Source organism: Scardinius erythrophthalmus (genome assembly GCF_964197995.2).
Source record: "Scardinius erythrophthalmus genome assembly, chromosome: 13".
In the NCBI taxonomy this organism is placed as follows: domain Eukaryota; kingdom Metazoa; phylum Chordata; class Actinopteri; order Cypriniformes; family Leuciscidae; genus Scardinius; species Scardinius erythrophthalmus.
The window spans coordinates 9,334,660-9,360,147 of NC_138233.1; the positions used below are offsets into that span (position 1 = coordinate 9,334,660).

The following is a 25,488-nucleotide window of genomic DNA, read 5'->3' on the forward strand; positions in this document are numbered from 1 at the left end:
TGTTTTTTATAGCTTATATATACGAGATGAGATAGAGTAGGACACTGCATCTGGAACAATAGGCGTTTTAAAATAGTGAAGAAAAAAATTCCTTTCGATGTGCATGTAAGAAATCATAATAATGGTAATTGATTTTTTTAAACATTTATTTATGCTGGAATCCTACGAAAATCCTATAAGAATATGATATATAGGTAGGATCGGTTTTAAAATGACACGAGCTCGGCTGTAAAATGTACCTGTACAACACCGCCATCTACCTGTGCAACTGAGTACATCACTGCCGATCATGAGCGTAGAAGAAGAGTTACTACTTCCGGCAGTGAGTTGAACGCTGGGATGGCGCTGCACCATCAAATGGAATTCGCCCTCTGTCATGTGCACTGATCCAGTTTCTTCCGAGAAACCCACATATCCGTCCTTTTAGCTCGAGGTATATAATCATTTCTTTACGTCCATTCATCCGCACTTCGTTTTAAAGTATTAGTGGGCTTGAAGAGACAAGCAGTTAGTAACTTTGTAAACAACTTGCTCTAAGTTACTGCAGCTTCATCACTGACAGCTGATTAGATTGACAACAGACAGTCAGTGTGGGATGTTCAAACATTGTTCATCTTTAAGGGGCAATGTGAGAAACCCGATAATCATTTTAATGTTCTAGATTTCACACAAACCTATTGAAGTGTGTCTGTCAGTGGTTACTCAATAGTCATTCATGATGAAAGAGAGGTTATGACATGTCCAGTGTCTAACTTATGCTGTTTCAGCAAGTAAGTAAGTAAACTCCTTTTCTAATAGTCTAAAACACCCTCTAAAAGTTGAATAACCAGAGATAGATCATTTGTATCGTATATGGGTTTTAAAAATGGGTGTTAAATAAGTAAATTAATAGATTAGATTAAAATAAAGGATGTTAAAAATGTTATTAATCTTTGAAATCGATTATATTGAAACAAATAATACATTAAACAGTATAGTGAGTAGAAAAAAATATATAATGTAACTTAATAGAAACTAATACTACACTTATAATATAAAATGTTCGGTGTATAAAAGATAGATGCCTATTAAATTTAAGGATGGGGTCCCTGACACGAGGATGATCATATTTGGGGGTCCATGGCATCTAAATGATTGAAAAGCCCTGGTCTAGCTGGTGTTCTGTTAAGTGTGTGTTGTGCTGCTCAGTTCTTATATACTGGAATGTGTAAAGCCTAAAGCTGACTGACGGATTATGCTGATTAAGTGTGTTTTGTTCTCTGCAGAAGAATGTTTTTTTGTCAATGGGTGTGAGTCGGCTTGATGTTCTGTACAGAAGGCTTCTCCTCACCAAACTCTTCATCCAAGGATGGGGGAAGCCAGAGGACCTGAAAAGGTAAACTAGACACAATAAAAACAAATTGTATCATATGACTTATACAGAAGCTTATACAGAAACTTTTTGATAATTACTCATAAAATATTGATGCTAAAATAATAATTAGCAGTGGTATAAACATTATATTTGTTGATGTATGGCTTATAGAATGTGAATAGATGCACTCAGTTATTTTTGTTGTAACAAAAATAAACATTCATAACGGATGGATATGTGTGTAGCACCAAAAATACACACTTAAAAATGAATTTTGAGCATGTAGTCTTGCGTACAGGCAGTGGGATATTACATGATCAGTCACATCATGGTAATGAACAGTAGTGAATAAAACACTAAAATGTGTATATACAAATATTTTTTGTAATTTGTATTAAGAACATTTTCTCTGTAACCTTCTTACTATTGAAAGCTTTCAATAGTGGAAATTATTAATCATGAATTATTGTGGATTGCCACAAAAAGTAACAGTTTAGCATTTGGATGATGCTGCATCCACATTGACAACCAGCTTGACACTGAGTGCACTTTTAATGATATTAACTTGTTTAATTTAAATTGATTTATGGATATTACAGAATATTTGAGTTCCGGAGGATTATTGGCAACAGGGAGAGGTGCAAAGATCTGGTACAGAGGGACTACCCGGTATTTATTGACAAAGTAAGTGACATTATTCTTAGTAATATTAACTATAGTATATGCATATACTAGGGATGGGCGATATATTGCACAATATTGTTATGCGCATCTCGTCAGTAAAGCCGGTTCCCTTGATTAGTAGTAAATCGCCATCACCTGCTTTCAGATGGAGCGGCATTTACTACAAAGAGCCGTAGTTAACTGACAAGCTGAGCCATATCGCATTAATATCGCGGACGTATCGCCAGCTATAATTAATGCGATATGGCTCAGCTTGTCAGTTAACTACGGCTCTTTGTAGTAAATGCCGCTCCATCTGAAAGCAGGTGATGGCGATTTACCACTAATCAAGGAACCGGCTTTACTGATGAGACGCGCATAACATGTGATGCGATATATCGCCCATCCCTAGCATATACTGTATATTATTCAGCACAATTAAAAATTGTATAATGATCCATTAACTGTGTGTTACCGCTGTGCCCAAAGGTAGAAGATCAAACAGATTGCAAAATTCACAACGGTCATTTCATATCGCCACTGGAGCACTTTGTCCCGGGCATCTTGCCAGCTGAGTCCGTCAAAGCCCGGTAGCCAAAACAAATCACCCACAAACATTGAATGTAAATGTGAAGGATTAATGTGACTTATTGTGTGGCTTGTTCTTTCAAATGAAGACATTTTGTTTCAACTGTACCACCAGATTCCAGTTCATTGTACCTAAGAAATGGAAGAGGCACAGGCCAGTCTGTATTCACCTGGCTGGAACAGGAGACCACGTGAGTGTGCAGAAACTGCCATTGTTTGGCTGTGCTTCCATTCAATCTCAGCATCATTTATGAAGTTTTTCTTTGGGATAAACAATATAAACTAAACTTCAAAAGTTACATTTATAAAAAAAAATGCAAAACTATTAAATAGTATTTAATATTAATATATGTATCGATTATCGGCCAAAACATATCAGTATCAGCTAGTGTTGAATTTGATGCATCTCTATGTTTTTTATTAATTTTTTTCCAGTTTTTCTGGAGAAGGCGAACACTTATGGCCAGGCCGATGGTTAAAGAATCAGGGATGGCGTCTCTTCTGTTGGAGAATCCTTATTATATCCTTTAAAATGCTAAACTATAGACATATTAGTTTGCCATGTAGACTCCTAGTATCAAAAATGACTATATCTCATCTGACACCTCCTTGACTCTGAGCTGTACATGGATATAGGAAACCTAAAGACCAACTGTGAGTGTTTGATTACTGGCAGCATCTGTGGCTGAAGCTATTCTTGTCCATGTCTTTGTTATATGGAGCGTTAGTATGAACAATGCATGTTTACTATTACAATGTATATGATTTGCGTTTATTGCAGTCGCTCCAGTCTGAAGAACGTATCAGACCTGTTTGTGATGGGTGGAGCACTGATCCTGGAGTCTGCGGTGCTGTTACACTGGCTTGAGCGAGAGGGTTTCTGGCCTCTGGGCATGACTGGCATTTCTATGGGCGGACATGTAGGTTCTGCCTTCCTCATTTACAGTATATGACTTTATTACTACATGTAGTTTTCAATCAACTGTGTTCAGAAGAACCTGTTCCATATCCTATATAACATAAAAAATTGATTGTTGACTCATTTTCTTCCTAGATGGCATCATTAGCTGTAACAAACTGGCCCAAACCAATTCCGCTCATACCTTGTTTATCCTGGACGACTGCTTCAAGTGTTTTTACCACAGTAAGATTTAAACAGCTATGTTTTAGCATCATATTGTGGCGTATTAATGTTGCCTACAAGTCATTTTGGATTGGTTGTATTTCTAGGATTCCACAAAATCATAATTTTTCTGGTGAGAAACTTAAACTTGATTTAGTTTGGATTTATCAAGTCAGTTGTCTACTTTTTAGTTCGAATGCAATTTGTGATCTTTTAATGATCAATAACTATAAATCCTCCCAGAAAATACTGCTTATTAAGCAGGTTTATGAAATGTAAGGATCTGTGGCAGCACAATAATGTAAGTGATGATAAAACGCATAGATAAAGCATTAGTGCTGAAAAGCTCCTGCATTTTAGCTTATATTTGTCAGAAAATGAAAAAAGAAAGTGAAAGAAAGTATGCAGCAGTGTTATTTTAGTAACACTGGAAACTGTTATTAGTTTTTAAAAATCATGTGCATGCTTATTATGTATTCAGTCTGTAGGCATTTTTTTTTTTTTATTAGTTTATTTAACAGGGACCATGCACAGTTCAGGCCCTGTACCAGAGTTAGCTATACAGCTAATTTACATCTGTGGTCCCTGGGCAAGGAAGATAAAAAACAATATAGACAATACAGACAATACTATCAAACAGATAAAAAACTTAACAACAAACAACATGTGACAAACAGTACTCACATATAAACCAAAGTACAAATATACATTCCAGGTAATAAAAAGATCAATGATCAATAACATTGTAGGCATGTAGTGTTTCTTTACAAAGCGACATCGCCAACTACTGGCCTGGCAGCTTAATACAGCGTTTTTAATCGTTTTCGCCGATCCGTGTGATCGGGGATCATTTTGACAACATGTACGCAAAAGAAGCAAAGGAATAACTTTTCCGTTCTTAGTACATCGTTGTCATGTAAATGTACCCTAAGATTCAAGTTTCACACATATTTTAAATTAGTTTTAATTCCTTTTTAATTTTAGTCAAAGTTTTAGTAATTTTGTTATGTTTTTGTGTTTTTGTTAGGTTTTTTTGTTGTGTGTGTATTGATTTCATTCACTTTTTATTTCAGTTTTAAAGGGATAGTTCAATCCTTTCTTCTGTTGAACACAAAAATAAGATAATTGAAAGAATTTTGGTAACCAGACAATCGACGATAGCCATTGACTTCCAAATAGGAAAAAAATATTATGGAAGTCAACAGCTACCGTCAACAGTCTGTTTACCAACATACTTAAAAAAGTCTTCGTTTATGTTCAGCAGAAGAAAGAAACTCATACAGGTTTGGATCAACTTGAATTTTCATTTTTGCGTGAACTATTCCTTTATGTTATTTTAATACATCAAATTAAACTAAAAAAGTAAAAAAAATTAATTAAGTTTTCTTATATTATATTATCTCAATTAGGGTTTATTTAGCATGTAACATATATATATATATATATATATATATATATATATATATATATATATATATATATATATATATATATATATATATATATATATATATATATATATATATATATATATATATATCAACTGTGTTCAGAAGAACCTGTTCCATATCATATATAACATAAAAAATTGATTGTTGACTCATTTTCTTCCTAGATGGCATCATTAGCTGTAACAAACTGGCCCAAACCAATTCCGCTCCTACCTTGTTTATCCTGGAAGACTGCTTCAAGTATATATATATATATATATATATATATATATATATATATATATATATATATATATATATATATATATATATATATATATATATATATATATATATATATATATATATATATTAGGGTTTATTTAGCATGTAACACATATATATATATGTATATGTGTGTGTATATTTATTGGTTTAGTTTAACTAAAATAACCCTGGTATGTAGGGACTTCCCAGGACATAAAGACAGTATTAGTCACTTAGCTATTGAACTTTGTAGCTATGAATAACTTTACGTCTTCATTCCTGTGTCAGTGAATTGATAGCATCAGAACATGGTTATATACATGGTTATGTCACCATGTGTTACTCATTCCCATTTGAATAACTCAGTGGGGTGTCTTTCTTAACATCAAATTTATAAAATTGATCTTCTGCAGGGTGTTTTAAGTCGAGCCGTGAACTGGAGAGAACTGGAAAAGCAGTATGCAGCTCACACAGTCTATGAGGAAGAAATCATCAGTATGCTGGAGTATTGTGGGGTATGTTATTCTGTGGCAGAGTTTTGCTGGGATTTAGCTTGTGGACACTACAAAAGATCACAGAGGAAGATATGATTTGTTCCTTGCATCACATGACTGATGTTGAATGTGCAACATTTTTGACTAATCACTCACTGACACTCCCCTGATTTTCAGACAGACTCGTTCCGAATGGGCCAGGAATTCGTAAAAAATGCCCCAAGCAGCTTTGACAGTCTCTCTGACCTGGATCTTGGCCATGACCTTCTTGACCTCCACTCGCCAGAGAGGGACCAGCAGATGGGGCTGCAATCCTCGTGTTCTCAGCCCGGGACTGGAGGTCACGCGTCAGACTCAGCCCTGCTGATGGGGCGAAGAGAGAGAGACGGACTAGATCAGATGCTGTCCGCTGTGAGCAGCAGCGGGCCTCATTTGGACATGCTACATGCTAAGAACATCACCTACGGGACCGGCCAGCGGCAGTCGCTGCAGCGGGAGTCTCTCTGCTTCATGAAGGGAGTGATGGACGAATGCACACACATCGCCAATTTTTCAGGTCCTACATCTGTTTTGTTTTGGACATGGTTTGGCTTGTGTTCCTGGGTTTGATCCTCTTTCTTTTTTGTCTCCAGTGCCTGTGGATCCCAGTCTGATCATTATAGTCCAGGCAAAGGAAGACGCTTATATTCCCCGCACTGGAGTACGCAGCTTACAGGAGATCTGGCCTGGCTGTGAGGTTCGCTACCTCAATGGAGGTCACGTCAGCGCCTACCTTTTCAAACAAAGACTGTTTCGGTAAGCACAGTCAAAATTTAGAAAAGGGAAATATCCATGGAGTTTAAATAGATAGTTTACCCAAACCCTGTGTGACTTTATTGGTTACACTTTACAATAAGGTTCATTAGTTAACATTAGTTAATGTATTTACTAACAATGAGCAATACATTTGTTACAGTATTTAATAATCTTTGTTAATGTTAGTTAATAAAAACACAGCTGTTCATTGTCAAGTTAGTTCACAATGCATTAACTAATATTTACAAATTCAACCTCTGATTTTAATAACGTATGTTGAAATTAATATTAACTAAGATTAATAAATGCTGAAGAAGTATTGTTCATTCTTAGTTCATGTTAACTAATGAACCTTATTGTAAAGTGTTACCACTTTATTTCTTCTGCAGACCACAAAAGGAGATCATTTTTGAAAATGTTCTGTTTATTTTTTCCCCATGCAGTTACAATGAAGCAAAATTGTTCAATCTTCAAAAAATCATGGATTATTTAGTCCGTGAACAAAACATTTAGAGTGGTTTTATAAACTACATCAACTCATTGAAAAAGTCCAATTCAAAGGAATGATTCGTTCACAGATCCCAGCTTCTCTTATGAACGTATTTGTTAGTGTGGAAGTCAAGATTATTAGTGAATAACTAATGACTTCAGAAAACTTGAATATACACAAATCATATGCACTATTCATCATGATACTTTATGGTGTTTTGCATCATTTTTAAAGTTTTTTTTTTTTTTTCAGTCCTTGTTCATCCTGAAAAATTATTGTATTATGGTTTCCTCAAAAATATTAAGCAGCACAACTGTTTTCAACATTGATTATAATAACAAATGTTGTAATAAATGCAGTTACGGTGAGCATATGAGAGATTTAAAAATCTACCGACCCCAAACATTTGAACACTGGGCTATATACTGTGGTGTATTTTTTTCAGTGAATTATTCCATTAATAGTGATCAATGTCAATTATGTGGTTAAAACCGTAGCATATTGCTTATAATCAAGTGAATTAACCATATGTCCAAAAATTTCAAATACTGTACATGCATTAACTTTTGAATTTCATGCGTGATTGTTTACTTCCAGGCAAGCGATTTACGACGCCTACGACCGGTTTCTTCACAAGTATTCCAGCTTATAGCCATGGATTTTTTGGGACTCAGCACTGACAAGAATTTTGAAAACATGTGGAGATGGAGAACACTGAATGCGATGAGCGTGATTTTTACAGAAGACTGTGTAAATACTAACCAAAGGGAGGCAGTGTGCAGCGGTTGTAGTGACAGAACTGTGTAACTCTGTGGTACACCTCAAAACTCACAGTGACCTGAAGCTAACTTACATGTGCTCAACCCATACAAAACCTTGTCTTTCTGACCTCACTGCCTTTAACCATATATATAATCATGACTGAAACATAATTCACCTAGCGAGACAAAGATGTGCCTCCAAACCATAATTCACTTACACATCAAGGTGTCTTTAAATCTCTTAATGAAGCAAATCTCTGAAAATATAGTATTTTGAATTGTAAGGCAAATAAATGAACTTTTGGCAATCTATATTTTTGTTTCACCAACATAGAATATCCTAATTTGCAGAGCAAATGTTTGCCTGTTTTTAGAAAATAATGCATCAGGAAAATGGCCTTGTCATGGGCAGACTATTGTTTTAATCTCAGATATGAAAAAACAAAAAGTTTAACAACTCATTCAGATGAGTTGTACTTAAACAGATCTTTAGCAATGACTGGGGCTCATTTGAGGATTCAAAATACACTTTTTTTTTTGTGAACTGAATTCTTAAAAATCAGTGCTGCGTGTATTTCAAACTCTTAAATCCTAATCACTGCCAATACTACAGTAACCATTAACAATTGTAGTTTCAATAAATTGAAATGTTTTCTATATCACTACTGTCACTTGATCTGATCTGCCATGTGTTCACTATTCACTGTATTCATCATGAGCCATTTGTTTCATTTCATTTGTTTCTCCCCTCTAAAATAAAAAGGAAATCCTAAATATTAAAGTGTAATTTTTTTCTTATTCAAAATGAAACTTATAAACTAACTGTTAAAAAAACAGTGAAATATTATAATGACAATATTTGAGTCGAAGACCAAACAAATACACTAAGATATGGAAGACAATATTTTGCCAAGTAGTCGGGATTCTCAGACTTTTTTTTCTTCAGCATACAACACCGGTAAACAAAATGGAGAAATTAAGTTTTATTTTTTTAAACAACTTTACATTTGTAGAATTAGAGGAGAAACAACATGAGGACATTTAATGTTTGACAAAGGGAGATTAAAGGTGTGAGAATATATCTTTATAAACAGACAATGTATATTAATACATTTTTTTAAATAGTGTATGAAAAACATAATGTTTCATCTATTATCATACAACTACCCAGAATTAACAACCATAGAAATAAGATATGGTGAGTGATTTAGATGTATGACAAGGTAAAGAAATGTGCATGTACTGTGCAGTTTAAAAATATATATTTTTAAAATACAGATAAAGTTTTGTATGATACAATGTAAAAAAATAAAAAAAGTGCCTAAAATTAAGTGCAATCAATTTGGATGTTTAAGTCAATTCAACTTAAATGTTATTAAACTGACTTTGAAAGAGTTAAATAACTTGTCTTGTATAATTTATACAAATTTTGAAAATTGGTTAAAGCAATGTAAACACATATATTGTCATTACGTATTGACTATTTACAGTGTATAGATGGATTTTCAAAATGATACAATATATATATATATATATATATATATATATATATAAATTATTCAAATTCATATAATATTCTAAACACAACATAAGCGCATAAAAACAGATATTTTATTTTAATGTATAATTTTACTGGCGTTACTCTCATCAAAGAACATATTTGCATGTACGTATTAAAGCTGCACGTGATTACTATGTTGATATTTCTCCTTCTATCCTGCACTACTGTATTTTCACTTACAGTATTCTGTCACCTGGAAATCTTGCCCTCATTAAACATGGAGTCCTCGGTTTTCCCCTACCTTACTGAAGCCGTTTGCCATCAGTACGTGTGACCCCTGAACCTGCTCGAGTGTGTGAGTGTGTGTGTGTGTGTGTGTGTGTGTGCGTGCCAGCCCTCCGCCATATTCACTGTTGTCTTGCCTTGAGAAAGAACAGGGAGCATTCGAGACTGCCCACAAGAACCGAAACTGTGTTTATACACCGAGCCTGGAGACCAGCCGACGGGCAGAATACGGACTAAAGCGATGGCGAGGAAAAAAAGCAAGCAGCAGGGCGTCGGGGCCAAGGATTTAGTGTCGGGACAGCAACAGCAGCAGCAGCAGAGCCTGTCGAAGAAGCCCGGCGATGCGGGAGCAGCAGCAGCAGCAGCGGCGGCGACAGCAGGCGGAGGCGCTGGTGCTGGAGGAGATGCAGGAGCGAGCAGGACCAATCAGGTAGCTAATGCTAACACGTCCATCCAACAGCACACCTCCTCGAGCCGGTTCGCGCTGTTAGAGACTTGGTTTTGTAAACTATTTGAACGGGTGTTTTATTTAGGGCTCTATTGCACGTGCAGTTATTTGTGTTTTCGCGCTTATTTTGCGTTTTGTAGCGCCTGATTAGCGATGTCCGATTCATGAACGACTTGTTCTTTGGAGTCGGATCTTTTATGATTTGGCTGAACCGATTCGCAAAATTGGTCTTAACGATTCGTTCACGAATCGGACGGAATCTGTCAGAACAGTTCTCGGATCAAAACATCTGACTGACTGACAGCCGTTTGTAGAAACTTACGCTTTGTATGGAGTTGAAGCCGGTAAGTAATGTGATAGTAAGAGCATTTTGAGTGATTTGGTGAAAAAGTATATTATTTTAATAGCCTATAACAAAATATACAATCGTAATGAATTTTTTATGATTTGATTAAAGTACAGTCTCAAAACAGTTTATTTTAATAAAAAGCGTTTTTTTAAAATAATAGCACTTTAAATAGACAATGCTGATGTAAATCTTATTATTGTTTAATGTAAATGGAAATTATCAAATTTGTTTTAATGAGCCTAATCATGTCTAAAACAAACTGAGCTAGGAGTCGGAAAATAAAACCTAATAAACAGTAATATGTGCAGTTTGCATATAATATGCCACGCCAGGATGGACCATATATATATATATATATGTGTGTGTTTGAGGGACCATGTGATGGCGCGATTACTTCCCGACGTAAAATAATACGTGAATCTGTTTTTGAACCGGTTCTTCGAAACGAACTGTTCGAAAGAATCGTTTCTCGGAACTAGTCGGATTTCCCATCACTACGCTTGCTCTCGCGCTGCACGGGCGGAGCAGCACTAGCTCGCTCGCAACCTATGCAACGATATAAATAAATAAATGTGTTGCCTTCACAGCGTTTTAATAGCCCCAAGCAGTGCAGTACCTTCTGAATGTTTTGTACGACACTGGTTGTTTAGATATAACGTTAGCTGGTTCAAGAAAGCTAAACGAAAGTCCGTGAAGCACAAAGCTAACAGTGTGTTGCTGTCGTCTATTGCTGTGGCTACTAAATTATTTCTATAGAGCTCAAGCTAAAGCGGCGCTACTAACCCAGCCACAGTCTCACTCTATGGCTGCGCTGACACAATTACTATGTGTTTGTGCATTAAATGACTAAAGAGACATATTTACTATGTGTCAATGGTTACATTATTGTCATGTACGATTCAATTCTGCCTTTCAGTGTTACCAACCTGCTAATATCTGCAACACTCTAAAATGTTACACTTGCAATGCACAAAAATATTAATAACAGTAAAATGTTTGAGCTTATACATTTAACAAAGCTTTTGCAGTGATTGGAGTGTGTACAGTGGATTCTGAATGTGTGGTATTTGTTTTGGTGGGTTACAGATGTCTTGCTGAAACAATTTTCTATAATAGTTGTATTGTTGACAGTTAAAAAACCCTGATATTTCTAATGTGATTTATTTATACAGGTCTGTTTTACAAATTTAACAACTTATTTGCAAAGAATCATGCTTTAATTATGGAGTTCCTGTTATAAAAAAGCTTTTCTACTGACCAGTCAGTCATCGAATTGACAGACAGCGTTTTTGTATGAACTGGTTTCTTCCAAAACACTATAACATTATCTCTAATGATCGAGAACAAATTAAAATGATCTTTAGACATAACCAAGCAAATATTTCTGCAGTGCTTATTTACTAGTCGAAAATGAATCGTTGAAATCATTTATGAACCCATTTACCTTGATTTTACTCCATTGGATGCCTTTTTTAATTCTCCTGAACAACTTGCACGGGATTGTGGGATATCTACAGTTCCCACGGTCATGAAATACTGGGACGAATCAGGGAATTTTTGATTTTCAGGCATGAAAAATTCATAGATATTTTAGTGAATATAATTTCTTGGTTTCAGATGCAGAGCTCATTACAATTTGTCCATCTGTTTTTGTTAACTCATTTGCTCTGATCACACAGTCCATGCATACGTGCTGTTTGCTGTGCCATCGGGAGTTTAAAGACTGGGGGGCAGGCCAGGTGAATGGGCTCCCCAGTCACGGGTCCAAACTGGCGGAGGCTGTGCCTGCGCTGTCCCAGGCCCTGCTGAGGGAGGTTCCGGGCCGCAAGCTGGCAGACGCCGTGCCTTCGCTCTCTCAGTCGCTGTTGGGTGAGGTGCCGCTGTGGATCTGCCAGAGCTGCAGGAAGAGTGTGGAAGAGGAGGAGAGGAGAACGGTTCAGGAGCAAACTACGCAGGTAACTGAGACAGAATATATATATATATATATATATATTGCTTCTATCCTTTGATTGCATGAAGATCAGTAGTTATGTTTTCATGAATTTAACTTAAATGCGCCAAATTGGAATATAGGCTAAAACTTACAGTAAAAATGAAGCAGCATTTCGATTGCATGTGTTCAAGAGAACAAAATCATCACTTCCTGGGAAATTGTTGCAAAATATCTGTAATAAAAATTAAAGTTGCTGCAATCGGGGAAGCCACTGTGGCTCTTTTTTCCTACATCATAAATGACTTGCGTCTCAGAACGCGCAGATGAAACGCAATTAATGCTGTCATGCTATCTTGCATTCGGATGCCTGGTGTTTGGGAACGCAATCATGCGAGACACTTCTGGGGGGTCATTATACCAAAGCATTCTGATGACAGACTTTTGCTCAGGCATTTCAGAATGATAAATTTGAGATGGAGTGCCTGTGCGATGAAATTGGTCGGCTGGTTAGTCCAGTTATCTAATCTCATCCACTGTTGACACAAAGACACACAAGTTTTTTGCGCATCGAGGGATATATTGGTTAAATGTGTTTCCGTCGTAGTTTATGTGCATGTCTTCTTATAGGATGCCACTGTCCCACAATGTATCCGCCTCAATTGAGCGAATACGTTTTTTTAATGCGCATTTTTAGAATTAAAGCGCATCTTGGTGTTTCCACCCAGTGTTTTTTTCTATGTAACATCCCAAAATGCGGATAAAAATAGGTGGATGGAAACATACCTAGTGTGTCACGTGTGACCAAAACCGTTCCTTCTTTAGACAGGAAAGCTCAGCAGGTCATTGAGGACAATCCTGTGTACATAATACAGGCAAGAAAAGTCTGATAGCACTCGCATGTCTAGTGAAACATAATTTCCCATGCACCCCTAGAGATCCCTAAAAGATTTTGCAGACTCACATTTTGCTTTCTGTCACTTGTCTAAAAGATGGATGTGTTGTTATCCAGGTGCCGCTGTCCCACTCGTCCTCGTGTAAATCTCAGAGCTGCGGGAATGGTTATCCGGAGCATAGCTCGGTGGATTGGGACCCCAGCTCCTTCCTCTCCGCACGCAAACTGTCTGGCCTGTGGAATTCGGCTCATTCTAATGGAGGGTCTCACTGCAACCACGGCACACCTACACTTTCACAGGGTACGTCTTCCTGCTCTTTTACTTCATTACATGGCACTCTTCAACACTTGATTCTGATTGGTCAATTGCAGCATTGTGTGTTCAGATTTTTTGTATAATGCCCACCGAATTGACTGCCTCAGGAAGACAATTTTCTACATAACTGTGCAATTTTCAGGTTTCATTTCACTCCATAATTTCTTTTTTATTCTCAGATGATGAACTCAAATCAGTATGTCATGCTCATTAATTGATTTATTTGGTACTTAACTGTGTAATAAGCAGGATAATGTACAGTCAGACAGGCATTGTGACAAAATAAACCGCTTCTTTCAAACTTCTTAAAAAAAAATCAAACCTTTCGTGTAGTCTGCAGAGTGGTTTTCATAAAGTTAGTGTTTAATGTTGCTGTTTGAGCATAAAAACGGATCTGCAAGGTTACAAAGCTCCAAGGTTACAATGTCCTCCAAAGGGAGATATTTTATTTTACAGAATCCCCTTTTTAAGAACTACAACGAATGGCTCGTTTGGACTACAACGCGTTTTTTCCGGGTTTGGGAAGTCATAAATGTTACTCATTTAAATAATCCCCGCCAAAGGAATATGCAAAAAAGTGGACGAGGCCTGGCTGAGCTGCTGCTATGTAGCCTGCATCGAATCTAAGTTCGTCAGCCTTAGGAAGGTCAAACAAATGAGTTGAGGAAAAAACAGCGGCTTTTTGACAACACACAAAAGCTTCTCCCGAAATGGAGCAGTTCTCTCTTTGTTGGGACAATCTGTTGTTTGTGAATCATGTACAACTTGTAAATATGTCTTGTTATTTGTAGTTGTTTTCCCTTTCAGTCAGTCACGTTTGACGTTACGTCGACGTCACCGACGTATTGGGATCTTGCCTGAGAGCCTAATCACCTTCGAGTGTAAACTAAATAAGCCAAAGAAATTTGGCGTGCAAGATTTGCATCTCATGCTCCGCTCCGCAGCGCGGGTATAAATAAGGAAGCTGATGCAATGCACATTTGCTTTGTGCTGAGGAGACGAGCCAGTGAGCTGGCCGCCCAGTGAGCACAGCAATTGTGGCAACGGGACGTAACGTCTCTGTTCCCTCCTTCAGGGAACAAGGGTTACATACGGAACCGAGACGTTTTCTTTTAACAGCTCCAATTATAAGTTTTATGTTGTTGCTACGCTCGCCTGCTAGCCAACATTAGAGTTGATATACTGTTTACTATAGCTTTTGTAAACCCTCACATTTGTAAGGCTGTTTTAAGGCCCTTAGGAAAATTAACCATGGTTTTGTGATCGATTACTGTTTGTATTACCATGCTTTTTTCTGACAAAGACCATGATTAAATCGTGTAACATAGTATCTAAAATGTATAATAAAAAAATACAAAAACATACCGCTCTGAAACGTCCTGTGAAATCCGTGCTTGCAAAGTCTGTGCATGAAATCCGTTCTGGTCTGGACGATCCCCTTGTTTGTTAACATTCTTAAGTCTGCATTAGATTTTAATTGGTTTGAAATTGAGTAGAGCTCGCGGTTATGAAGGGGCGTGACATTTCCCGAACACACGCTAAGCGGTGCCAATCACAACACACTGGGCCAGCTAAACAATCACAGGACATTTCGTATTTCTGAATGAGGAACTAAACAAGAACTAAACGCTGCGTTCGGGCAAGACTGGGGAGAGTGGAGCTGTAATAATAAAAAAAAAAATGTGAAAAATAATTAGAACAATCAATCATGAAAGCATAAATCTAATCTAATAATCTATTATACCACAAAAACAAAATAAAATCTTCATAAAGGGCATATTAGGACCCCTTTAAGTATTAAATAGAATTTGGCTGTAGAAATAAGACAGACTGATTGTGTTATTTGTTGTCCTGGTAGGCGGGACGTTGGGACCAGCTTGCCATGAGAAGAGATCTTCTCATGATGCTCCCGGGAAGGCTGCCAAAACATTCGGGACTAAAGTCTGTCCCTACAGTCATCCCTCATCCCAGAATTCCAATGCAGCTTCTCCTGGGACACTGTCTGCCTCCACTGATCTATGTAAGACCAACCCCAAGCACTTCAAGACAATGTGTCGACGACCAACTCCTCCAGGTGAGAACACAATATGATTTTATTGGTTATTGCACTGGGCATCATTAACTGACAACAATCAACAATTATTTGTACATTTATACTTCTAGGTTAATATTCATTTCTAAATATGCTATTGTTAATTAATGTGCATTTATAATACATTCATTAATGTTAATTTACTTGTAATGGTAAACATTTATATTTCAAAAGGTTGGGGTTGGTAAGAGTTTTTAATATATTTGAAAGAATTATCTTATGCTCACAAAGCCTGCATTTATTTGATCGATATTGAGAATTTTTTTTTACAATTTAAAATAACTGAGAACGTAATTTATTCCTGTCATGACAAAACTGAATTTTCAGCATAATTACTCCAGTCTTCAGTGTCACATGATCCTTCAGAAATCATTCTAAAATGCTGATATAAGAAACATTTGTAATTATTATCAGTGTTGAAAACCGTTGTGCTGCTTAATATTTTTGTGAAAAACGGTAAGACTTTTTTTTTCAGGATTCTTTGATGAATACAAAGTTCAAAAGAGCTGTATTTATTTTAAAATATAAATATTTTGTAACATTATAAATGGCTTTACTGTCACTTTTGAGCAATTCAGTATGTCCTTGCGGAATAAAATAATTTATTTCTTTAAAAAAAAAAAAAAATAATAAACATTTGAATGGTATTGTATGTAGAATTTAACATTAGCCATGATCAATAAAGGCTGTAAAAGTATTGTTCACTGTTAATTCATGATACCTAATGCATTTACTAACTTTATCAAATTAAAGTGTTACTAGAATGTCATTTACCACTTTGTTTAGGCGTATTTACATATGGAATCTGGTAATATCGGATTCCATATGTATCTGATTGCACGTCGAAGTGCTTGTTCTAATTTTAGCGCAGTGTTGCAGTAGAAAGACTAAAAGGGATTGTATGGGAGAATATGTATGCATGCACTTCAGCTTTAATGTACACTAACAGTTAATATTTTAATGCATTTTCATTTATATACTTTCACCATTTGCTTTTTCAGTTGTTCATCAATGGGTGTGAGCCACAAAGCTTTCAAATTTACACCATTTCCTAACCATACTCAACGTGACAAGAATGTGTCAGACATCACTGCAAAGGAAATGTTGCTGCAAAGTGTCACAATCACATCCAATCAGAACATTTCGATATTTGATAAACTGTTATGTAAGGTGGGATTATGAACCAATGAAGTTTCACTGGGCAGTGCCACTGAACACAGCAAAAAATAGAAACCAAGCAACCGATAAAGTGTCCCGTTGCTTGTTGCTGTCACTCTTAATTAACATGGAAGAGTTGATTTATCACTTGCATCTGGATGCAAACTAATTGTACGTCCCCTAAAGACAACCAAATATCTTAATATCCAAAGTAAATATGCGTTTCTCTCCAGGTGAAGCGTTCCACCCAAACGATCACCACCAAGCTGCAGACCTGTCAGTGCCGCCCAACAGTCCAACGGGTCTCTCATCCCAGCATTCCTCGCTGCTGCCTCCCAAACAAAACTCCAGTCAGCATGTTCACGTCAACCCCGCTAGTCCGGGGCTGCCTTCGCATGCTCCTTTCTCTCCGTTGGTACCAAACGTTCACTCTCCCGCAGCCAAGCACTCGAGTGGGGCGGACAGTCCGGTGGCCCTGCACAAGCCCAGCGCCTGCAAGAATTCCCACATTCCCGCTGTTAGCACGCAACACGGCAAACTCGGCAACTCACTCATAGGCTGCAGTCACCCCTGCAACGGACACAGTAACGGCAGCCCTGTAGCCTCTTCCAATGCTGGCCATCTGACGTCTGGGGCATGCAGGTGAGCATCGGTGGACGTGCACTGGTCATCGGTTGTTTTTATTACTTTACATTTCTGTATGTTAACTGTTAGGGCTTTGTTGAAAATATCGATTTATTGATTCTCATTCGCTTTAATCGATTCTAATCTTAAATCCCAGGAATCGATATTTTAGTCTATGCTGTTTTCAGTTGATGCATAAACAAAACTTTACTTAACATTATTTGTAGCGCGCCTCCAATCCAATAAATCGCAATAAACTTTGTGCTTTGTGCTAAACTTATTGCTTTGTTATGATATGAAACAAAGTCTCAGAATTAGAGTCCGTCAATGTTGTTTTGAAATTCAAATATTAAATGCCGTATTGGCACGACGGATCACTGTATAGCCGCCTTACTGATCATCTCTTCCTCTTTACAATTAATTATATCATGAAATAAACATGAATGAACATTAGAAGGTACTGTACAGTATGTTGAAAGATACAGTACAACACAATCAGTGTTTCAACCACAGAAAGACATAGATGAAATAGCTTGCAAACAATGTCACCTATCGTCACATTTACCTCAGAAAAGCCATTCAGTGTCTACAGCTCGATTGTTAGCTTGAAAAATGAACCTTAGAGAGGAGCATTTTGATAAATATATGCACCATATTACATATTCATTGATCTTTACTTAACCTGTTCTTCAATATATAATGCAAGTTTGAATAAATCAATCATTAAAACTACTTTTTAAAACGGCACAGTTTATTTGTATATATTTATTCAAGAAACATAATTATGTCATTCAATTTTTTTTATTATAATTGAAAACTGCCTTATTTGCAAATTTAAATGTTTGTATCCTTAATCAGTTGTTAGTTTGAATCCTTAATATTACAGTAATGTACCAACTGACAGGGTTCCCTGTATAGTTTACAGCTTTAATTGAGAGGTATTTTTGTTTTCCTTGAGAATAATTGACATGTACTGTACCAGATATACAGTATATCCATTCCACATGAATCTATATCAAATCTACTGGAAACGAATCACAAGCTTGTGAATTGAAATTGAATCAAGAAAATTTGTGTCTAAAGTTGTATTGTTCTGTTTGAGCAGGGACCAGGCATGTAAAGGGCACAAGTTGCCCAATGGGTCGTTGTGTCACGCTCCGCCCTGTGAGCTTGAAGAAGGAGATGATGAGGACAGCAGCTCGGAGCGCAGCTCCTGTGCTTCCTCTTCCAACAATCAGAAGGACGGGAAATACTGTGACTGTTGCTACTGCGAGTTCTTCGGCCACAACGCGGTACTGTTTACCTAATGCTCCATCTTTAATGTTTAGACATTGCTCTAACGCATTATGTTTGTGTGCTCTGTCAACCATAAATAAAAGTATTCGTCATCTTCCCCTCTACAGCCTCCGGCTGCCCCCACCAGTCGGAACTATGCTGAGATCAGGGAGAAGCTTCGGTCCAGACTGACCCGCCGTAAAGAGGAACTCCCTCAGAGGCAGGATCTAGACCCGGCAGCACCACCGAGTGCCATAGACCATCGAGATGTGGATGAGCTCCTGGACTTCATCAACAGCACAGAGCCCAAACCCATCAACAGTGCCAAGGCTGCTAAACGGGCACGGCACAAACAGAAGAAAAAGGTACAGTGTTTTCCATTTGACTGTGCAATATAGACACTTTAAACTGCAGAAATAGTAAGAGTAGTATGTTGAAATGTGATTCCAAACATTCCTAAATATGCTACATGAATATAACTAATTGTAAATAAATTACACCTTTTTATGTTGAATATTCAGATTTCCCATCACAGAAATAAATTGCATTTTAATATATGAAGTATAACAATTATTTCTCTGTTTATTTTTCTTTTAAAAATGTTTGAACGCTTGTGTGTGTGTAGTGTTGCTTTCGTCAACGAAAATTATGACGAAATATTGTCGTCAACGAACCATTATCACCTGACGAAAACGAGACGAGACTAGACGTAAATGCATGGTCATGTGACGATGACTAAAATACATGTATAATGCAATATCGTTGACGAATAAAAACGAGACTAAATGTGGTTTAAAAAAATAAAAACTATGCTAAAATGTCTCTTCATTTTCGTTGACCAAAACGAGACGAGACGAAATGTTATAACGTCACGACGAATGAGAGAGTTGTGCGTGAACCCATCTTTGTCGGCTTTAAATTCTGGATTGCGATCTGGTCACCCGATTATCAGCGAATTTAACAATATATTACTCCATTAGTTATTCTATTAAAATGTCTCATTGATGTATTTGGCACATTCATAATCATTACTTTTGCCGGTTCTTTGTGACAGCTGTATGTTATTGGCAGCGTCTCTGGTTACATGAACACGTCACCGCATCAGCGCCAGAACATGGAGATTTTATTTTAGAGAATAATCGCACAACCTATTCGATATCCTATAATTAAATAAACTAATCGAATATCCAAAAATCGTGACTCATCCCTGCATGGAATATCTTGTTTCTTTTCCCAAATCTTCACTCACGTCACGTCTCACCCATTTTCTAAAGGTATTATAAACGTTTCTTGGTTCGCTTTTAATTAGGCCTATTATATTCGTATTCTTTACTGTGGTAAAGTAGAAAAACGCTGTAGGACAGATGGCCTACATTTGTACTTGCATGTCAAATTCTTTTTAACACAGTTTGTGCTTGTTATATAGACATAGGGCGCGTCAAGTTTAGTTGTAAAGCGCGCTTCACACGCGCGGGTGATTTTTAGTTTCACTTTCTCTGGCAGCGCAATCTCAAACATAGCCTAAATATTTCGCCCTTGTGGAGGATAAAATCCGCTCTTCAAACCAATTTACATCAAGTAGAAAACACAAAGATATCATAAAGAGATCGATGGAGATCGATATCTTCGTGTTTTCCTGTGTCCCACATCCCTCTCAAAGCGCCCAACCACCGCCGGTTTGTGTAGAAATATAAAACGAGTTTTTTTAAAAATAACCCCCCAACCACCGCCGGTAGTTGGTCCATTACCGCGGTGGTAAAAAAAAACCTGCCACCGTCACAGCCCTAAATATAGGCCTACTAAATAGCCTATAATAAGATAGCCTTGTTTGAAATTCTATATTGACTGGGTTAAATAGAATCACATTACTAAAAAGAGACTAAAATACAATTTTCATTGACTAAAACTAGACTAAAATGTCATCAGTTTTCGTCGACTAAAACTAGACTAAAATGTCATCAGTTTTCGTTGACTAAAACTAGACTAAAATGTCATCAGTTATCGTCGACTAAAACTAGACTAGACTAAAAAGAGTATGAATGTGACTAAAACTAATAAAAACTAAAATGACAGCCTGACACAAAGACTAGACTAAAACTAAAATTAAAACAGGCTGCCAAAAACAACACTATGTGTGTGCTTGAATAATATGCATAAAAATATGATTATTTTGAATTTCATTACTGATAAGCCACTGATTTCTAACAGGCTTCTGTTTCCAGATTGTACCTTTTGAAGCTTTGGCTTTTTTGATTTCCAGAAATAGTTTTTTTGAAGCCAACTTGCCAGTTGCAGTCTTTATGCAAATGCAGCATTTTCTCTTCCAACGTTCTTTTAAAAAATACATTTGTGAGTGATTTTATCAACAATTTTGAACAGGAGAAGGAGAGGGCTCTTCAGGGCAGCGTTGAGGCAGCCATCGGTGAACCCCGCTCGGCATCTCCCCCCGACCCCATAGACGATTCGACTCGAGATGGGGAAGCGAACAGACTGTTGGAGTGGCCTCAGCTGGAGCTGGAGCGAGTTAACAGTTTCCTCACCAGTCGTCTGGAGGAGATCAAAAACACCATAAAAGACTCCATCCGTGCCTCTTTCAGCATGTACGACCTCAACCTGGACGTCAACGACTTCCCGAAGAAGGCGGCGACACTGGAAGGAAACCATCTGCTGTCTCACCTCAATGGATCTTCTGATCTGCAGCAGATAGACTTGGATCTGGCACCGCTCTCGTTGAGGAACTTCAAGAGGGACCTAGACATAGTGAACGGTTGGGAGGACACCACTGCAGCCAAAGACATCCAGAGGCTCCACTCCACACCCAGTCTTTCCAAGCTCATCCGTGTTCAGTCACCAGAACGAAGCCCAGCCACGGGGTCAGAGTCCATCCAGCCTGGCACCGCGTCTGCTGCCAAACCCAACGATGCAGTTCCTGAAACCAAGACCTCAACTGCAGTCGGATCCAAGACAAAGAAGGGTAAGAAACAGCAGAATCAGCGGCAGCAGGACCAGGCGACTCAGGAGCAGGCGACCAATACGAAAACGGCAAAAACTGAGATGCACAAAGCACAGGAAACAAGGGCAGCTGATTCAGATAAGAACACCAGAGGTGGATCCAAACAGAACCACCAGACTCAGCAGCAGACAGACTCCCAGAAAACAGGAAATAAGAGAGCAGAAGAGGTCAAAGCTTGCAAGCAGTCATCCAACGGAGCCTCAAACGGTCACCATAATACAGGGTCTAACACGCAGAGGGGGAAGAACGAACTCTCGGACACACGGGACGTAGACTCTAAAAACACCTCCAACACTCACAGTTCACAGCAGCAAGTACAGCAACCGAAGGGAAAGACTAAAAATAAGAACAAAAACAAGACGGAAAAGCCAAATGCAATCGGTAAGGGACATTTGGGAAATAGTAAGTTGGTCTGATCTTGTGGGTCTGTTTAATCATATTTCTTGACCATGTTCAGCTCTTCATTACTTTTCACCCCCTTTATCCCTGATAGATGATGTGTTCCTTCCCAAAGATGTTGACCCTACTGAAATGGATGAGATCGATCGTGAGGTTGAATATTTCAAGAGGTAAAACCCAGTCATTACCAAAGACAAACTGCTCGGTTTATTTAGCATCACCATTATTATTGTTGCTCATATTTAGGATACAATACAGAAGTTTAGTTTAGTTACATTTTATATTCATATTTTTACCAATATAAATCTGCTCTAATATGGTGATCACAGACTTCTGTAGGTGCACTACAGTCAAAAATAAGTTTATTTTTTAAGAAATTAATACTTTTATTCAGCAAGGATGCATTAAATTGACCAAAAGTAACAGTAAAGACAAAGTTAAACAAAAAATTTATATTTCAAATAAATTCTGTTCTTTTAAACTTCCTATTCATCAAAGAATCCTGGAAAAAATGCATCAGTAAACAAAAATAGCAAGCAGCACAACTGTTTTCAACATTGATATTAATAAGAAATGTTTCTTGGGCACCAAATCATCATATTAGAATGATTTCTGAAGGATCATGTGACACTGAAGACTTGAGTAATGATGCTGAAAATTCAGCTTTGCCATCACAGGAATAAATTACACTTTTAAAAAAACATTAAAAGAGAAAACAGTTGTTTTAAATTGTAACAATGTTTCTCAATATTACTATATCTGATGCTTAATATACAGTATGCAAAATAGGATTTTGCAATTTTTCCAATGAGATTTGACTGTCGCTGGGGCTACCAAGTGCAGATATAGTGACTAAAATCTAGATAGGGTAACCAAAACTTCCTGGTGCTCATCGTTAGGATATCAACTAGGTTTACATAGAAAAGATATCGCTTGTCTCTTTATCGCCTCACAGGTCATTCTCGGGACCAACCAGAATTGTATACAGATGTAAAAGTCTCACTTGTTGCTTAACATTCGTTTAATTTCCCCTTTTTTTTCTTAGGTTTTGCCTTGACTCTGCTAAACAAACCCGACAGAAGGTGGCCGTGAACTGGTCCAACTTCAGCCTCAAAAAGATGCCCTCAAATGCAGCTCAGTAACAGATGGGTGGTGGTAAACAGACCCCCTCCCCTCCCAGCAAGACTGTATCAAAAACCAGTTTGGCCTTTGGTTACTGTACTTAACACTCAATCGGCCTAAGGTTGCTCCCTCTCACAGCCCTTTCTGCCTCTATGCCACGGGACCTTGATTTTTGACCACCAGTCATCAAACATGTTTTCGTTATACCTGTTGTTCGTGGGGAATCACACTGCACCCTGACCTCAGTCCGAAAACCTGCATCTTGTTATTGCATAAGTCGCTAAAACACATTCGGGTACTGATCCAGTTCATCTATATGCTTTATATGTCGTATGTACACAGTTATTTTACAATAAAAATGTTTTAAAATTTGCAACAATGGCTTAGTTTGACCCATCAAGCCCTTTTCAGCTGTTGATTTTAAAAGGTACTTTTCCACTTGCAAATCACCATCATGCATTTTTGCAGACGTCACTCACCCTGCAAATATACTGTAGTCTTAGAATAGATTTTTTGATAATACAAAATTCAAATTGCTGTACTATGTCTGATTGTCATAATGGAGGTAAAAAGGCAGCAAAAGACTGTTGTGTTCACTGATGTGTTTAAGTTTGTAGTTTGTCTATGTGAAATACAAAGATCTGGATAGACTATACCACACCTATGTCATTTGATTTCACGGTCGACTTTGTAAAGCCTAGACAGTTAATATGCACAAAAAGTGAACCGTGCACATGGACTTGGTTGTCCTTTAGAACAACGACGAGAATATCAGTGCATATGCTTACAATGTATGATGTGTGAAACTTTTTTTATTACTTTGGACGTTTTCAAGAAAAGAAAAAGGAATCAACACTAAAAAGAAACTGATTTTAATGACCTGTATCCGTTGACTGTCGCTTTTATACGCAAATTTGAAGGTTGGGCTACGTTTCCTTTGCATGATGAGTAAAACTGACAAGTGTAGGCTACTACAAACCTCTCCCATCTCCTTCAAAACTGTATGGAATGCTGTTCAAAACTGACTTTTGGCAAAAATCCCCGATTCCCCGAGCAAAGTCTCATGGTAGTGTCCCTGCTGATCCTCCCATGTGGTGGTTTGGATATAGTTCTGTGCTGTGACCACGTTCTTGTTGTGAGTTTCAGTTTGTAGTTGGTTCTCCAGCAGTGCATCCTTGTTTTGGCTGCATGACCTCATTTTGTTCATCCCAGACACTTGCAGTAGTTCTGCTCGTGTAGTTTCAGTCCACTAGTGCGTGACAAGTTCAGACCTGTTTTCACTTACATTTGCAATCAAGGACTTTTCATGATGATTTAAGACTCTCCACGGTGGTACGGCACTTGTAACATCTGGCTGCCCTTTCCATAGCTTTGTATGTCTGCATTGTATTTTTCACTGAGCCCCTTCTGGTAAAAATCCCAACTACAGATATGACATCATGTTGAATATTAGGGTCTCTGGGTTTATGATCGTCTGAATCTCCTTTGAAGGATTGAGATCAATTGAGAAATGTTTTGAGTTTCTGTTTTCATATTTTTTCTGACATCTTTGACTCTATCCAGGTTATATTCAACTAGAAAACATTATCTTAAACATTTGGAATGTAGATTTATACTATACCATTAATGGCCAAGTGTATGTTGGCTTTCTGTTTTATTTTGTTGTTTTTTATTATTATAATTATTATTATTATTATTATTCACTTTTGATACTGTGAAAATCTTTCATGCCGAAAGATTAAAACATGACAGTTTTGAAAAAAAAAATGTGTTGTGTTTGCTTTCTAAACTTATTGGTACCATTCAAATCTGTTAATGTAAGAAATTAATAAATATGATAAACAAATGGGAATAATTTGGAAAATTGTAGTTCCAAATTAACGTTATTCACCTTGGAGTGGTTTTCAAGGTAAAGTTTATGCTTAAACAAACAAGAAATCTATCATTAATTCACTCACTCTCGTTTCTTTTGAAACCGGAGACCTTTTAAGGAGATTTTAGGCAGAATATTTGGGATTGGAATGATTAATTGTGACCGAGACTGTCATTCTGCCTAATATTTCCTTGTGTGTTCCAACATAATGTTTTTGGAACAACATTATGGTGAAAAATATGG

At 37.3% G+C, this 25,488-nt stretch overlaps 2 protein-coding genes across 3 annotated transcripts; both read left to right on the forward strand.

Annotated features, from left to right (window-relative positions):
* Nucleotides 1-282: 282 nt before the first annotated feature.
* abhd18 (abhydrolase domain containing 18) lies at nt 283-9,362 on the forward strand. Of its 2 annotated transcripts, none has more exons than XM_081383597.1 (13): nt 283-433; nt 1,266-1,375; nt 1,954-2,038; nt 2,507-2,607; nt 2,721-2,796; nt 3,041-3,125; nt 3,232-3,259; nt 3,387-3,525; nt 3,660-3,749; nt 5,839-5,940; nt 6,097-6,475; nt 6,552-6,714; nt 7,802-9,362. In XM_081383597.1, the coding sequence occupies exons 2-13, from the start codon at nt 1,284-1,286 to the stop codon at nt 7,854-7,856; spliced, it is 1,395 nt and encodes a 464-aa protein (XP_081239723.1). In that variant the 5' UTR covers nt 283-433; nt 1,266-1,283; the 3' UTR covers nt 7,857-9,362. The 2 variants fall into 2 exon arrangements, with proteins under 2 accessions (XP_081239723.1, XP_081239724.1); XM_081383598.1 differs by having other exon boundaries at nt 325-774; nt 7,802-8,743.
* Nucleotides 9,363-9,765: 403 nt separating this feature from the next.
* On the forward strand, nt 9,766-25,129 carry fam193b (family with sequence similarity 193 member B). Its single transcript, XM_081383343.1, has 10 exons — nt 9,766-10,181; nt 12,228-12,503; nt 13,491-13,674; nt 15,548-15,763; nt 17,173-17,581; nt 18,669-18,855; nt 18,967-19,203; nt 21,218-22,232; nt 22,345-22,420; nt 23,296-25,129. The coding sequence occupies exons 1-10, from the start codon at nt 9,993-9,995 to the stop codon at nt 23,390-23,392; spliced, it is 2,886 nt and encodes a 961-aa protein (XP_081239469.1). The 5' UTR covers nt 9,766-9,992; the 3' UTR covers nt 23,393-25,129.
* The last annotated feature ends 359 nt before the right edge of the window (nt 25,130-25,488 follow it).